The sequence below is a fragment of the Elephantulus edwardii genome, unplaced genomic scaffold (genome assembly GCF_000299155.1).
Source record: "Elephantulus edwardii isolate Elephantulus edwardi_28Jun2011 unplaced genomic scaffold, EleEdw1.0 scaffold00090, whole genome shotgun sequence".
In the NCBI taxonomy this organism is placed as follows: Eukaryota; Metazoa; Chordata; class Mammalia; order Macroscelidea; family Macroscelididae; genus Elephantulus; species Elephantulus edwardii.
In genome coordinates this window covers 7,621,841-7,639,304 of record NW_006399840.1, presented here as the reverse complement: position 1 = coordinate 7,639,304, position 17,464 = coordinate 7,621,841, and the positions used below count along the sequence as shown (strand labels likewise).

At 36.6% G+C, this 17,464-nt stretch overlaps 1 protein-coding gene across 1 annotated transcript in view; it reads left to right on the top strand.

Moving 5' to 3' along the window:
- USH2A (Usher syndrome 2A (autosomal recessive, mild)) overlaps nucleotides 1-17,464 on the top strand; it is a 1,454,174-nt gene that overhangs the window by 453,879 nt on the left and 982,831 nt on the right. The window contains exon 20 of the mRNA XM_006890571.1: nucleotides 7,015-7,245. Coding sequence (XP_006890633.1) covers nucleotides 7,015-7,245 — 231 coding nt within the window. The remainder of the gene's footprint in view (nucleotides 1-7,014; nucleotides 7,246-17,464) is intronic.

Below are 17,464 nucleotides of genomic sequence, written 5' to 3'. Positions count from 1 at the left end.
GAAAGTCTGCTGTTAGGGACCTCTCCAAAGTACTGGGGAGCAATGGTGTCTCTCTGGAGACTACGGTGCTTTTGATACAGGCCATGGTCTTCACAATCACTTGTTATGCATCAGAGAGTTGTTTCAATGCAGTATACTTAATTTATCCAGTTTTTTCTCAGTCTTACCCCAACCCTGATGTCAGACCCATTCTACAGCAGTGGCACCATGCTGCATTTGTCCCTTTGTGACTGAGATATATCACTCAGCATAGTGTCCTCCAGGGTCACCCATTTTGAATAATATTGCATGAGTTCCTTGTTTTTCAATGCAGTGTAGTATTCCTTTGTGTGAATATACCACACCTTCTCTATCCATTTGTTTGTTGATGGGCACTTAGGTTGCTTCAACTCTTTGCTACTGTAAACAAAGCTACTTTTACTGGGGTGAGATAATATCTCAGTTGTTTTGATTTGCATCTATCTGAGAGCTAGGGATTTTTAACATTTCTTCATGTGCTTATTGGCCATCAGAATGTCTTCTTTGGTAAAGTGTCTGTTCATATCCTGTGCCCATTTCTCAACTGGATTATTTACCTTTATTTTATTGTGGTGCTCAAGTATTTTATATATTCCAGATATAAGTCCCTTATCTGACATGTCATAACCAAATACTTTTTCCCAGGCAGTGGCTTCCCTTTTTTTGGATGTGCATAGGGATTTGATTCTTAGAAGGTCCCATTCATCTATTTTATCTTCTTCTGATTGTAGATTTTTTCAGGATACTTCAAAGACTTTTTATGTTGTGGATTAGGACTACAAAAGTTCTCCCAAGCTTTTCTTATTGTGAAAATAGCAATACTACCAAAGGCAATTTACACGTTCAATGTAATCCCAATACTAATACCAATCTCATTCTTCAAGGAGATGGAAAAGGTAATCTCCAGTCTCATTTGGAATGGAAAGAATCCCAGAATAAGCAAAGCACTCCTTAAAAATAGAAAAAGGGTAGGAGGCAAATCACTCCCTGATTTCAAATCCTACTACACTGCTGTGGTGGTTAAGACAGCATGGTACTGGTACAATGACAGACACATAGATCAATGGAATAGAATTGAGAACCCAGAAATCAGCCCATGTACCTATGGTCAACTGACTTTTGACAAGGAGACGAAATTAGTTAAGTGGGGAAATGACAGTCTTTTTAACAAATGGTGTTGGCAAAATTGGGAAGCTATCTGCAGAAGACTCAAGCAAGATCCACACTTCACTCCATATACAAAAACCAACTCAAGGTGGATCATGACCTAGTACTAACACCAAGTACTATTTTATGTACCCTCTTAAATTGCCTTTTTTATGTAAAACTTTATAGATAATGTTTACTTTTACCTATTATCCCATAATTTCAATAATTTGGCAAGACTTCATTATCTCTCTCAGTGATTGTGTTAATTTTACCATAGATATAGTAACAAAGAAGTTCAGAGTTTCTCTCCATGTTTCTAAGTAACTAATTTTATACATGTATTTAAAAATTTATGTAATTGATGCTCAGTTGTTTCCCTGAGTCCAGACTAAATAATTTTAGACAATAATCCTTCAAAAATTAGCTCACAGCTAAGCATATGCTTTTGAAATTTGTATTAAAAAAAAGTCTAGAATTCAAACTCTGGAAGAAAAGCTTTGTGGGAGAAGACATTTCTGGATGGCTTAGCCTTTTGTTTTGTTTTTGGTTATTTTGTGGAGGAATCATTGTTTTGTAAAATGAAATCCTTGAAAATCTAGTATTTAGCAAAATGTTGGCAAGAAATGCTAAGGGAAGTCATGCATATAACTGAAAGATTCATATGTATATAAGCATAGTTTGCAGTGGCAGAAGAAGAGAATTGTTAATTATCTAAGTTGTTTTTGCTCAGTGCATTTTCTTCTTTACTAAAACTTAAAATATATTGCTAGTAATTGCTTCTTTTTGGAAAGCTCGTTAAAATTTCTACACAGTAATACATTATAATTGTTCTGATGCTATAATTGTTAAATGCTGATTTAAAGTGACATACTCTAGATCATTTAAGGCTATCATTTTTATATTAATATCATTTTAATTCATGGTTATTGAAACAGGCAATGACATTATTTCAGGATAAGACCATGTTTAGAAAGTATAAATATAAGTTCAAAGTCTTAGTTTAGGCCCTAAAAATAGAGAGTTATTTGCCATGACATCTTATTCTTCCTTTACTTCCACAACCCAAATCTAACCAAGTCACACAGTTGCTATTGTTAGTCATTGGTGGCTCCAATTCAAGAGGATCTTATGCATAACAGAACGAATTATTGCTGATCTTGTGTAACTTGCTTGATAATGGGTTTGTTTTAGTTCATTGTTGTGGCTATTGTGTTAATCAATCCATTGAAGGTTTCCTTCCTTTTCATTGGTCCTTTGCTTTCTCAAACATTATACTTTTTCTGACATTAGGTGTTCCCAATGAAGATAACTAAAATATGTGGGAAGCGTTCTCTGGTTGCATGTCTTCTAAGACTGATTTCTTTGTTCTTTTGACAAATCTTGGTATGTTCAATATTCTTTGTTATAAACACTTCCAGCAGTTGTCCAGAGAGAATACTGAAAAGATTAAAATCAGAAGTATTGTACCTCAGGGTTGTGTCCATTCCACATATGAATATACATATTCAATCTGTATACTGAGAAAATAATTTGCGAAGTTGGACTTTATAAAGAATATAGTATTAGAATTGGAGGAAGACTCATCAACAACCTGCATTATGCAGATGACACAACCTTGTTGAAAGTGAAGACAACTTGAAACACTTACTGAAGATCAAAGATTACAACCTTCAATATGGATTACATCTCAATATCAAGTAAACAAAATTGTCATCATTGGGCCAATAGGCAATGTCATGAGAGATGGAGGAATGATTGAAGTTGTTAACAATTTCATTTTACTTGGATCCACAATCAACACTCATTCATGGTAGTAGTTGTTATGTACCGTTAAATTGGAACCGACCAATAGCTGGCCCTCTGGTGGGTTTTCAGAGGCAGTTAATTGCACAAGCAAAGATTGCCCACCCTTTTCTCATGAAGCACACCTTCAGCATTGCAGTACAGCTTATTGCCAGTAGGCCACAAATAAAAAAATTAAAAGACCTGCTGCATTAGCAAAACGTACTATCAAGGAACTCATCATCCAAGTTCTAAAGAGCAAAAACATCAGTTTCAAAGTTAAGGTACACCTGATTCAAGCCATGGTACTTCCAGTTGTTTCCCTTCTACCTGAAAGTTGAACAAGGAAGAAGGAAGACTGGAAAATTGATGCCTTTTTTGTTCTTATTTTGTTTTTTGAAAAAAATATGTTGGTTGGCTTACAAAGTTTATGTCCATTTTGTTTCACATGGCCCTTCACTCACATAGTGTTTCTTACAATTATTCTTATTCATTAACTTTTATAAAATTAATCAGCAATGAAGTATATAAAATATAGCAGAAACTGCTAAAAGAGCTCATACAGCTAACTTTGAGGAAGTGCAACCAGGGTCCTCCTTGTAGGCAAGGATGGTGACACTTTTCTTACATAAAATGTTGTTACGAGGAGATCGATGTTGTCAGGAGGGACCAGTTCTTGAAAAAGGGATCATGCTGAAAAAAAAAGAGAGTCAGAGAAAGGAAGGAAGATTTTCAACAGATTGATTGACACAGTGACTGTAACAACAGGTTTGAGTTCGGAGAAGGTCATGAAGGCAGTAAAGAGTAGAGCAAGGTTCTGATATGCTGTTCACAGGGACATTTTAAGCTGTAATGGACTCAATAACTACACAAACAACATCCGTGACAGGCCACATTTCACAGGCATCAAATCTTCAACTGAATTCTTTTTTTCCTTAAACACAGAGTAAGTGTGAGTCTTAGACTTCACTGACAAATGTTTTTGAAATTATTTTAAGAGGTATTGAGACTACAAAATCTGTTTTGTAAGGAGAAAATAAAAAATCAAACAAAATTTCATTTTCAATAGTGCAGTTATTATTCTTACTCTACTTTCCAACAATTTGTAAGCAAAATGTAATCCCTGTCATTCCTGGTCTTCCCTACTTCCAAAGAATTTTCATTGTTCAAAGATCTCAAAGTATGTCAAAGCCCCAAAGTGGATAGGGCCCAAGGCACTTACTACATCCAACTCACCCTTGGTGTCATGGCCCCTTAAGGACTAGGACCACTTTGTTGTTGCATGATCCAAGAGGCTACCTAGAATCCATTTTTCTTGAGTTATAGGTTATAAACTGATGAACTCATTAACTTATTCCATAATACTAATGACTTGAAAATATTGCTTTGTTTTTATTAAAATTACTTTTGAAGCTTAAAAAAGTCCCTATGAGGGAGCTCTGGTAGCCTAGTGGCAAGAAGCTGCACTGCAATCTCAGAGGCACGCGGTTTGAATCCACCAGATGCTCTGCTGGAGAAGGAGGGGCAATCTCCTCCTGTACCAGTCAGATCTGATTTGATGGTACATGCACAAAAATTAATAAAAATTTAAAAAAAAATTTTAAAAAGTCACTATAGTGGTATAGTAGGTTAAGTTTTTAGCTAACAGTGCAAAAGTCAACAGTTTGATTCCAGGAGACAGATGAGGCACTCTTCTGCTTCAGGAGACATGCAGCTAGGAGACCTGATGGAAGGTTGTCATGTGTCAAAACTGACTCAATAGTAGTGAATTAGGTTTAGGATTAAGCTTTAATTAAAAAAAATCACCTAAAATTACTCCAAAGTATTCTTTTAAAATAATAAACTATGCTGTTGTTGATTGTCTTTGGTTTGATCATGACGCAGTGACCCTATGAACAAAAGGCCTGAAGCCTTTTTATAACTATCAACATTTATCAAAGTTCATAAATTTTCTGGAGGCATGTTGTTTAGGAAGTGGATGACACTCCTGCTTCCAAACCTGTCTTAAACTGGGAGCTCCACCAAACACTATCCACCATGGGTAACTGTTATGTCATTTGACACCCCAAATGTTCAAGGTTCAGCATCACAGAAAACCCATGTTACCTCAGTACAGCATATTGACAGAAGAGTGCTGTACCACTTAGATGAATGTTCCTCCAAAATATAATAACAACCAATTTTAAATGCAAAAGCCCTCCTAGAGGTTTTGTTAATTCTACACAAGAGACTTAAATTAATAAAAACAATAACAACAACAACAAAAACCACAACACAAAAAGCAAACACCAAACAATAAAAATTTGACAATCTTGAGTCATAATTCTTGCATTACTTATTGGCTAGACCATTAGTGACAGCTGACCTTGCCAAATTATTTCTAATTCATCATTCTCTCTTATATCCTCAACTACTCATTTCATTGCCTAGTTGACCTCTGTGCATTGTGCTTTAAGGTTGATGGCATGCAAAAAAAAGGGGGTGTCCCTTCTTGTTTACAGGTTTCCCCTGGTGATCCTGCTGCTCTTGGGTAAAGCACAGTCTCCCCAGCCAAGAGGAGGCCAGCAAGAATCTGGGGTATGGATGTACTAGCTGGGTTAAAAGAATATGGATCAGGCACCATCAGCAGCTAATATAGTATATAAAATCTATTGTTAGTTTTCCCCCAAACCCGATGTCAGTCCTGTTTTACAACAGTGGCACTATGCAGTACTTGTCCTTTTGTGAGTAAGATATTTCACTCAGCATAATGTCCTCCAGGGTTACCCATTTAGTATATTATTTCATAAGTTTCTTGGTTTTCAATGTTGCATAGTATTCAATTATGTGAACATACCACAGCTTCTCTATCCATTCATTTGTTTATGGGCACTTGGGTTGTTTCCAACTCTTTGTTATTGTGAACAAAGCAGCAATAAACATGGGTGTGCATATATCTGCTTGGGTGGCAATTCTGATTCCTTTAGGGTATATTCCCAGTAGTGGAATTGCTGGGTCAAATGGTATTCTTATTTCCACCTTTTTGAGAAGGCACCATATTGTCTTCCACAGTGGTTGCATCATTTTATACTCCTACCAACAGTGAATAAGGGTTTCAGGTTCTCCACAATCTTGCCTGTATGTAGGGGAAATTAAGAAAAGAGACGATAATGAATGTACACACATTCAAACAGATAAGGGAGAGAACTGTTTAAAAGTGATATTTGATTAGGTATTATTTGTATGACAAGAGTCCAGAATAAGAGCTGCATAGTAAAGTGTCCTGAGGCAGGGTGGGGTGGGGGTGGGGAGGGCATGGTATAACAATGAAAGAATGTTTTTTTCCTTTTCAAAGAGAAATGTGAATTGGGGGAGGGGTAGACAGGGAAGAAAATGTGCAACAAAAAAAATGAATGGAAATCCAAGTTCTCTATACTCTTTCATTAAAATCTCAATAAAAATATGAAAATATTAGAACTTACAGAAAAATCTATTCTTTAGTAAGAAAGAAGAAACAAACTATTTGAGTTTTAAAAATCATTTTTGTTTCAAGTATTTATTGTTGGGTGCTGATGAGTTAATAATTCTCTTGGCAACCTTAGGAGGCAGAATGGAAATATTGATTTAAATCAGACTTGGTCACAATCAAAATAAGTGCATTATCCTATTTCCACTTCCAGGAACCATATAAACACGAGACCGTACTGATTTGAGGGTGAAAATATAATTTTATGTTTAATTTACACTCCTTGGGTAGTTAACATAAATAGTTAATATGCACTCCTGCTAATTAATATGTCAGTATGATGGAGGTTTTGATGTACTCAATGATTCCTCAGAAGAAAGGTCTAATCATCTCCTTCCAAAAATAAGCTACTGAAAACCACAGTTCTCTTCTGATATACATGGAGTCATTATCAACTCAACAAGGAAGTTTTAAAATGAACAAATAATGATACAAATCACCAAATAACAACAAAAAAAAAACCAGAATAACTCCTTTTATCTTTACATGTATGTTGTGATGTCTGTGTCTCCTATTAGGAAACAAATTATTGACTACAGCAAATGTTTTCTAATATTTAGCACCAGTCCAGCTGAGTTCTCCTCACGTGGAAGCCATCAATAGCACAACCATTCATGTTAGGTGGTTACCACCTGAAGAACTGAATGGACCTGCTCCTGTATATCAGCTGGAAAGGAGAGAGACATCTCTAGCAGCACCTCTGGCTGTGATGGTGAAAGGAATTCATTTTGTTGGGAATGGATATTGCAGATTTCCCAGCTCAACCCTGCCAGCCAATACAGACTTTACTGGTAAGTAAGCACCAAACCTCATGACACTTCCTATAATTTTTATACCCCTTATAATGAACTCCTATTGTGCTTGTTTATAGAAATATTAAGGAACCATTTTTTAATAAATTTAACTCAATTGTGTCTATGTAACCAAAGTCTTAAGTGTGTTAGTGCAAACATGGGGTAAGTGGAGAAAAGAAAAAGAAAAGCTATGTTACGAAAATCATATTGGATCAAAGAATAGACTCAAAATGGCTATAGAACATTATTTGACAAAACATCCTCAGAATGTTTATCGCTGCTTTGGGAATAACTGATTTATGGGTAAACGTTTTTGCAAAATGCATAATATTGAAGATTCTCAGTGCTGATCAAGTTAACAAAGTTTTTAAGAGTAATTGTGTGAGAGAAAAAAACCCTAATGCTTTACCAAACAATTGGATACTTATTTGGCATATTTTTAGAGTGTAGAATTATAAAAATATTAATAATATTTGCATTATTTAATAATATAAGAATTAAAGAATAATAAAATAATATTTAATAATAATATTTAAAGCATGTTGGTAAAACTAATTTCAAGGAAAATATATGGGGTGTGGACTACAGTGGGATAAGTGAAGCAATTGCCTTAAGCACAAAATTTTAGAAGCACCAGAAAACTAAATAATTAAGGTAAGTAATATGTAAGAAATACAGTAAGTTACAATACTAAAATCAGTGCCAGAAAAGCAATATGGAAAAAAAAATCAAGATTTTTTTACAAGATAAATTCAAATTCTACACTTACACAACTTTGCCTCAGTAAACTCATCCTAATCCTGCTGCTGATATGTGTCACCGAGTAGACTATGACCCATAGTGACTGTATGAACAATGGCTGTGAACCTCATCCTGGGCCAACCTCATCACTTCTGATACATCCGATCCCATTGCCACAATCACTATGTCTATCCATTTCATCCAGGGTCTTCTTCTTATGCACTGACCTTCTATTCTTCAAGTGTGATGGCCTCCAAAAAACTGGTCCCCCATGAATTGCATTGGGAAAAATCTGCTGTCAGGGACCTCTCCAGAGTGCTGAAGAGCAACAATGTCAGTCTAGATACAAAGGTGTGCCTTATTCAGGCCGTAGTCTTCTCAATTACTTGCTATGCTTCAAAGAGTTTCACAATGAGTAAGGATGACAGAAGAAGAATAGATGCTTTTGAGTTGTGGTGCTGAAGAGTCTTGAGCATACCATAGACTGCCAAGAAAACAAATTGGTCTGTCTTGGAGAGGGTGAAAAAAATTATCTCCTTGGAGGCTAAGATTTTGAAGTTCTGCCTCACTTACTTTGAGCACGTAGCCAGAGAGATTGGTCCTTGGAGAAGGACATCTTTATTGGAAGGGTGGATGGACAGTGCAGGAGAGGGAGACCCTGGACGAGAAGGATTGATACAGTAACTGGATCAAGAGGGTTGATGTGTTGGTGTTAGTGAGACTGGATCACCAGCTCTCTGATGCATAGTACACTATTGAGAAGACAGTGGCCTGGATCAGGCACACCTTCATCTCCTGACTGACATGATTGCTCTTTAGCATTCAGATAGGTCCTTTACAGCAGATTTTTTCCTGACCACTGGTGCTGAGAGTGTTGATTGTGAATCCAAACAAGGTGAAACCATCAACAATCTCAGTCTTTTCTCCATCAATCATGATATTGCTTATTGGCCCAGTGATGAGGAACTTTGTTTTCTTGATGTTGAGATTCAATCCAAATAAAGGCTATTATCTTTGACTTTCAGTTGCAAATGTTTCAAGTCCTTATCAGTTTCAGTGCATAACACAAGATGTTGATGAGTCTTTCTTCAATCCTGATGCCACATTGGGCTTTATAAAGTCTAGCCTCATGAATGAGCTATTCTGCATACAGATTGAAAAGGTATAGAGAAAGGATATATCCTTTCAATGTTCTCATCTTCTTTTCAGACATCTTCTTGCTCTTAGTCCTGGGATTCTCATTCTTCTCAATGTTAGCCACAGTTTGTTGTGATCCACACAGTCAAATCCCCTTTCATAGTTGATAAAACACAGAGAAATTTTATCTGATACTCTCAACTTTTAGCCATGACCCGACATCAGTAATGATATTCCAATAATGTCAGGTATTGAAACTACAACATTATGGATTGTATTTTCCTCTATGAATTACAGTTTTTAGAAAGCATTGTTTCAGTATAGATACAGAAAACTGGAACTACTTCAAAAATTTTAACTTTTAAATATAAAATATGCATTAGTCTTTAACCTCATATAAATGTTAATGTAATCAGTGAGGTACATTTGTAGCAAATCGCTATTCCTTCCTTGGCAAGAGACATCATGCTTGGAAATGAAGAGGATCAATAAAAGGAAGACCTTCAACAAGATAGATTGACAGAGTGGCTGTCCAAGCGGGCTTAAGCAGGACAGAGATCGTGTGGAAAGCCAAGCACAAAACAAGGCTCACATTAGTTGTTCATCAGGTCGCTATGAGTCATAGTCGACTTGATGGCACATAACAATATATTTAATGTATTGAGGATGAGACAATGGAGTGTGCACTATAAAATACAGCTCAAATATCATTGTCTTGTTTTTGCCTAAAATATTGAAGAGTTTGCTTTTGAGTGAGGCTGGCTGTTTATATATATTGGTAATGAATCATGATTATGCGCTGGCTGAGTTATATTGAGATTAATGTAAGCTTAACTATGTGCCCAATGCATTACTTCAAAATCATCACCGAATATTGGCTAATTTGACCACTTAACTTCCCTAAAATGTTCAATGCCTACTTAATAGTCTTGAATTACATGCAAAAAATATAGAGATAAAAAGAATATAGGAGGGGGGAAAGATATTTCTTTTTCCAAATGGAAACAGAAATGACTGGAAGCAAGTATTAGCTTTGGTGTGTTTCCTTTCGTGTGTGTGTTTTGTTTATATACAGTGTGTTTCGTGCATTTTTCCATGTGCGCTGTGTTTCGCATTATCATTCCCATACATTGTGAGGGTTTTTTTTTGTTTTTTAATTTTTATTTATATTGGTTTGCATTCTTTGAGAAAATAAAATTGGTTTCAATCTGCTGGATATATCTAAGGTAAAGATGTCAGTTTAGATTTGCTAGATAGCCAGCAGACAGATTTTTGATGGGATCTCCTACTGTTGTTGCAGTGAAAGATAGAATGGCCCGTCCACTGTTAATAAATTTAGTAGTCTTTGCTGTCTCCCTTGCCGGCATTAGACTCTGAGGTGCAGGGGCTAGGGGCAGATGCAGTGTCTGGGAAGTTTTCCAAATTCCTCTTTAAAAAAGTTAGACTCTAAACAGCAGTCTCATGAAGAGGGAACCTTCTGTCTATAACAAAGCCTCCAGATGCACAGAAAATGTGCTTAGCTTATACACCATTTGAAGGACAAGGTAGGGAGATCACAATTTTGGCTTCAATGACTCCCTGGAGCTTTGATGATTCCTAGAGAACAACAAGCTGACACACTCCTGGGCACTGGTGATGCCCTTTTACCAGTAGCTTTGCCTTGTGTTTAGGTTCCCTTTAATTTGTAAAGTAAGTGGTTCTATATAGATTTAGTGGTTTGATTCTCTAATACCAGATTTGGTTGTATATGTAATTTGACTGAGTTGAGTCACAGTTTAACAATTTTTACCCAATTAATCAGATAAAGCAAGTTAATAAAAAGTTAAATACATTTCCTTAATTTTTTTTTCTAAATAGAGAGAGTAATTGTATCACTAGTGTCTAACATGTAGGTACTGATAAATTATTTCAGTGTTTCTGTAACTCTGTAGATGGTTTTATCCTCAAAATATAGGAACACAACAAGTTTAAACCTGCCCAAGAAACCAGAACTCCTGAATTTTAGGTTTGGAGTGTGAATTGGAGACATCTGATACAAAGACTTAGCATTGTTCAGGGAGGAGAAAAGAATATAGGTAAGAGAGTGTTTTTGAAATTATGAAATAAGAACCATGTTAAAGTTATAAATAAGGACGAGAAGTAAAATAAGTCCACTGCTGTCAAATTCATTCTGGCTCATCACAATGCTCTACTGTGCTCCTGAAGCAGCAAATCTGTTTAAAGTAATAAAGAACAAGGAGATCCCTTGCAAGGCAAAGTTAGGTAATAAGTAAGGAAGAACAAACAATTGATGCCCTTGAATTGTGATACTGTCAGAGAATGCGGAATATACTGGACTGCGACAAGAACTAACCAATCGTGGAAGAAATGTAGCCGAAATGTTCCTTAAAACCAATCATCGTGAGGCTTCACCTTGTAGTTGGAGCATAATATCAGGCAAGGCCTGTCCTGGGAGGAAAAAAAAAATCAGGTGTGATATAGTAGTAGTTGTTGTTGTTTTTGTTGTTGTTGTTAAGTGCTGTCGAGTTGCATAGCGACTTCATAGTGACCCTATGAAGGAGAGTCCTTGACGCTTGGGTGCCTTTCATCCTCTCTACAGGTTCATAGGGTTTCTGGAGACAAGCTATTATGGAAGTGGATGCCACTCCTCCTTCCAAGTGATATAGTAGATGGTGGTGAAAAAAAAACAATAAGACCCTCAATAAATTGTACTGAGACAGTGACTACATCAATGCCTCAAGCACAACAGCAGCTGTGAATGAATGGTCGTGTTCTGTTATAAATCAGGTCAAGAGTTGGACTCAACATGAAGGCTCCTAACTATAACCTTATTTCTTATTCAATACAATTCACAAACCATTTAAAATTTGTCCCAGGGAAGGTAGATTTCTAGTTGTTGTTATGTGTTTTGTTTTGGATCAACTTTATCATATAGTGACCCTAAGAACAATAGATTGGAACCTTGTCCTATCCTGTACCATCCACTACAGTCTTGAACCAATTGTTACAGTCACTATGCTAATCCATCTTGTTCAAGGTCTTCCTCTCATTTTCTGACCACCTACCTTTTGCCGCATGATTCTTTTCCCAGGAATCGGTCCCTCCTGACAACATGTGCAAAGTGTGTGAGACAAAATTTCCCTGTCCTTGCTTACAAGGAACATTCTTTTTTTTTTTTTAATTCCCCTGAATCAAGGGGTTTGTTAGCAGAGTCATGGCCAAGATTCAATACAGTTATTTTTTTTTTTAATTTCAAAGAACATCTACAGAGATTTTGGAATTCCATTCATTCACTGTTGCACTTTTCTCGCCCCCGTCCACCCCCCACCCCCGTTCCCTCCTCTCCTTGAAAAGCAAAAGAAAAACTCCCTCATTGGTACACAATCCCCTCAGCACCTCCCCCAACCCCACCCCAACCCCAAATATAATTCACTCTGCAACCCTCATTCCGTACTCTTACGATAAACATAACGCCCTAAAATATAATACTTTTAAACCACTCTCTCCCTCATAGACTTCAATGCAGTAAACATAATTTATCCAGTTTTTCTCAGTCTTACCCCCAGCCCGATGTCAGCCTACAAGGAACATTCTTGTTGCTTCCTCCAAGACAGCCTTGTTTGTTTTTTTAGCCGGCCAGTATATTCAGTACACTTCACTAAGACTAAAATTGATATAAATTCTTTTATTCATTGTCCAACTTTGAGATGCATAGGAAGTGAAAACATCATGCCTGACACAGTTGTTCTGTAGCTTATTGTAGAGGTCCTTTAGAGCAAGTTTCTTGAATGCAACACATCTTTTGATTTCTTTACTGCTGCTATCATGGGCGTTGATTGTGGATCCAAGTGAAAAGAAATCTCAGCTTCATTTTTTCCCCCTTTATCAATCAATCACAAGGTTTGCTACTGTTCCAGTAGAGAGTATTTTTACTTTGTAGATACTGAGATGTAATCTATATTGAAGGCTATAGTCATTGATCTTCTGCTATAAGTATTTCAAGACTTCTTGAAGCGTATTTGAATCGTTTGCATAACAAGGGTTGTGGATGAGTCTCCCCCCAATCCTGATGCCACATTTTGTTCATACAGTTCAGCTTCTCATATGAGAAACATGATGGAATTATCAAAAATAATAGCTATGGGGAAAGGAAACAACCAGATGCACCCCTCCCTGATTTTTAACCATGCAGTGTTTCCTAGTTCTGTTTGCACAAATCCTTATTGGTTTTTGTAAAGTTTTCACATGAGGACAATTAAATGTGCTGGGATTCCCATTTGTCATGACATTCCCATGTGTCATAACTCACACAGATAAAAGACTTTGCATAGTAGCTAAAACACAATAAACAGTGTTCTGATATTCTAACATTCAGCCCAATCTTCAATGTTATCCCTCATTCCATAGTCTTTTCTGAATCTAGCTTGAATTGCTGGCAGGTCTTTGTCAATGTAATATTCCAGCAATTCTAAATAATATTAATCAATATTTTACTTGTATATGATATTAATTATATTGTAACATATTTGCACATTCTGTTGGACCATCTTTTCTTGGAATGAGAACAAATCTCTTGTTTTCGTGAATCTTTTCCTATCATTTGGATAGGTCTTTCAAATTTCTTGGCATGGGTTAGTGAGCACATTCAGGACTCTGTTTAAATATATCTTTTGGTACTCCATCTATTCCTCGGGCTTTGTGTTTCACTAAGGTCTTCAGAGCAGCTTGAACTTCTTCCTTAATTTAGTTTGAATCTTGATCATATTCTTCCTCGTGAAATGGGTGTCAATCAATTCACTTGGTACAGTGCCTGTGGATTCTTTCTTTCTTCTTTGCTACTTCCTTGATCAGTCAAGATTTTACCCATATAATCCTTCACTATTACAACTCAAGGCTTGAAATTTTTTTCTTAAGTTCTTTCAACTAGACAAATCTCAAGTGTGATAGCTCATAGTAAATTGGTATAGCATTAGCTATGTGGCTCTCAGAAGACATCTGGGAGACTGTACCATAAGTCAAAGAGAATAATTTTCTTTTTCTAGCAGTTAATTTAAAGAATTGTTATAAGATAAATGTCTAATCTAAATGAAATTATATTAAGTGGGCTGATGGATCAAAAAGTGCTTCCAATTTACTTTCTTCATGCTTTAAATAGTTTTTATATTCTCAGACAAATATAATGACCATGGAGCATGCAATTAATCCATTTCCCTATTTCATTATTTGGTATGGGGGGAAAAAATCACACTTATTTTTTGTGTATAATTCTCTGGTGATATAGTGTGTTATGGTTTAAATTACTTGAAACCATCAGCTGCTCCATGGGAGAAAGATAGGCAATCTCCTTCCATAAAGATTTACAGCCTTGGAGTGTGATAGAGAGTCAGTATGAGTTATAATTTACCTAATGACATAGAATTTGGAGTTCTGGGCAATATATATGTTCATATGTAGATTTATATGTGTGTATGTGTGTATATATATATGTATGTATTCATATATATATAATTTCAAAATCTATTATTCTTTCCTTTGTCTGTATAAGACAATTGTTCTTCAAAAAATCACCTGTTTATATGGAATACCATTTGAAATATTTCAACAAACAGATGCTTCCCTGGATGTGTTTATCAGGTTGTGCCAAGAAATCTGGAGGACAATCACCTGTCCAACTGACTGAAAGAGATGTATATTTATTCCCATTCCAAAAAAAAGGTGACCCAATAGAGTGTGGATATTATCGAACAATATCACTAATAGCACCCTCTAGCAAAATCCTGCTAAAGATTATCTAGAAGTTACCAGAACACTACATTGACAGAGAACTACCAGAAATATAAGCTGGATTTAGAAGAGATTGTGGCACCAGGGATATGATTGCCAATGTCAGATGGATCTAACCAGAAAGCAAAGAGTACGTGAGGAATGTCTGTATGTATTTAATAGACTATGCAAGGGCATTTGACTGTGTGGATCAAAACAAATTGTGGCTAACCTCGAGGAAAATGGGAATCCCGGAACATTTGATTGTGCTTATGCGAAACTATACTTGGACCAGGAAACAGTACTCAGAATAGAGCAGGGAGGAAACTCTGCATGGTTCAAAATCAGGAAAAGAATGCATCAGGGATGAATCTTGTCTCCATGTTGTTGTTGTTGTTGTTAAATGCCATTGAGTCATAGGCAACTAATAGAGACCCTGTGAATGAAAGACCTGAACACTGGTATAACTTTCTTTGTTTTTCCAAGTTCATAGGGTTTCCAGAGATAAGCTATTAAGAAAGTGGATGCCACTCCTGCTTCCAAGCTTGTTTTAATCAGGGAGCTCCACCAAACACTGTCCACCAGGGGTAACCATTATCACATTTGACACATCAGGGTCACAGTGTTCAGCATCACAGCAACCACGAGTTACCTCTGTAGAGCAAATTGACAGACCAGTGCTATACCATCTAGAAGAATATCGGATCAAAAACAATTAAAAGCAGACATGAGGGACACAGATTAAAATCACCCACCTTTGGCTTAGTAGCATCACTATCTGTCCATTAGTCCAAGTGAGCTCTCTCTATGTTGTTGTTAAATGCCGTCAAGTAGTAGGCAACTCACAGCGACCTTATGAATGTAAGACCTGAATACATACTTTTTCGATACATATGCACAACAGATTATTTTGGAAACAAGGATTTATGGGGAGTAATATGACATCAGAATTGGAGGAAGACTAATCAAGAACATAAGTTATGCAGGTGACACAATCTTGCTTGCTGAAACTGAAGAGGATCTGTCATTTGATGCAGAAGTTTAAGAACTGTAGTCTTCAACATGGATTGAAGCTCAACATCAAGATGACAAACATTCTCACCACTGGGCCAATTGGCAGCACCATGATAGATGGAGAAGAGATTGAGGTTGTTAACAAGCACAGCTTGCTTCGCTTGACAATCCACACTCTTGGTATCAGCAGCCAGGAAATAAAAAGATGAATTACATTGGGAAAGTCTACTGTCAGAGACCTCTCCAGAGTACTGAAAAGCAGTGATATCAACCTAGAGATTAAGGTATGCCTAATCCAGGCCATGGTATTTGCAATTACTTGCTAAGCATCAGAGAGCTGGACATTGACTAAGGATGACAGAAGAAGAACTGATGCCTTTGAATTACGGTGCTGGAGCAGAGTCTTGAGCATATCATGGACTGCCAAGAAATCAAACAGGTCTGTCTTGGAGAAGGTGAAATCAAGTTTCTCCTCAGACGCTAGGCTTTGAAGCTCCATCTCACATACTTTGGGCATGTGGCCAGGAGGGACCTGTCCTTAGAGAACGCAGCATGCTCAGAAGGGAGAAGGGACAGCCCAGGAGGGGAAAACCCCAGATGAGATGGATGGGTATAACAAATGGGGCAATGGGGGTTCGTGTGTCAGAATTAGTGAGCCTGGCTCAGGTCAGCCTTCAGAGCTGCTGTACATAGGGTCGCTATAAGCTGCAGGTGACATGATGGCACATAACAATGACATATATATTTCATGTAATCTAGTAACTCTGCCACCCTTATTTGATTAATAAGGAGAGCTCTAAAAAGTATACTAATTGATAATTATCAAAATTAGGCTTCCATTTTAAATAGAAAACAAACAAAATTAAAAAATACAACCACTCTCAAGCTGATTCTAATTTATGGTGACTCCATGTGTGTAAGATTAGAAATGTCCCTAATAAGGTTGGTTTTTAGTGTATTTTAAATTACTATTATGTTGGATATAAAAAATGTCATTCATGAAAAATGTTAAAAAAAAAGAATGTAAGAGATCATTACAAAGGCAGAGAAAGAAAAGGCTGAGATAGATGTCAGAGGAGACTGAATATTGCACTAGAATGATGAGAATGCAAAACAAAAGGGAGAAAGGAGGAAGTTAAAGAGCTCAGCAGAATATTTCAAAGGGCGGTCCAAGAAGACAAAGTATTATAACAAAATGTGCAAAGAGCTGAGGTCACAAAATCAAAGAACACAAACTTGCTTGTCATTTCTTAATCTGAAGGAACTGAAGAGCAAATTTGAGCCTTGAGTTGTAATACTTAAAAATGCTGTGGTGTGAGGGGGAAGAGATGCTATGAGAGAATACTGAACAATCCAGAATGAATGAAAATGTAATTTCTCTGTGAACTTTTGTTGAAATTACAATTATAAAAAACCATTGTATTTAAAAAGAAGGAAGGAGTACACAGAATCACTGTTGTTGTTTTTGTTATGTGCCATCTAGTCATTTGCGATTCATAGTGAACCTATGTACAAGAGCTCTAAATGCTATTCTATCCTGTGCCAACCTAGCCATCTCAAA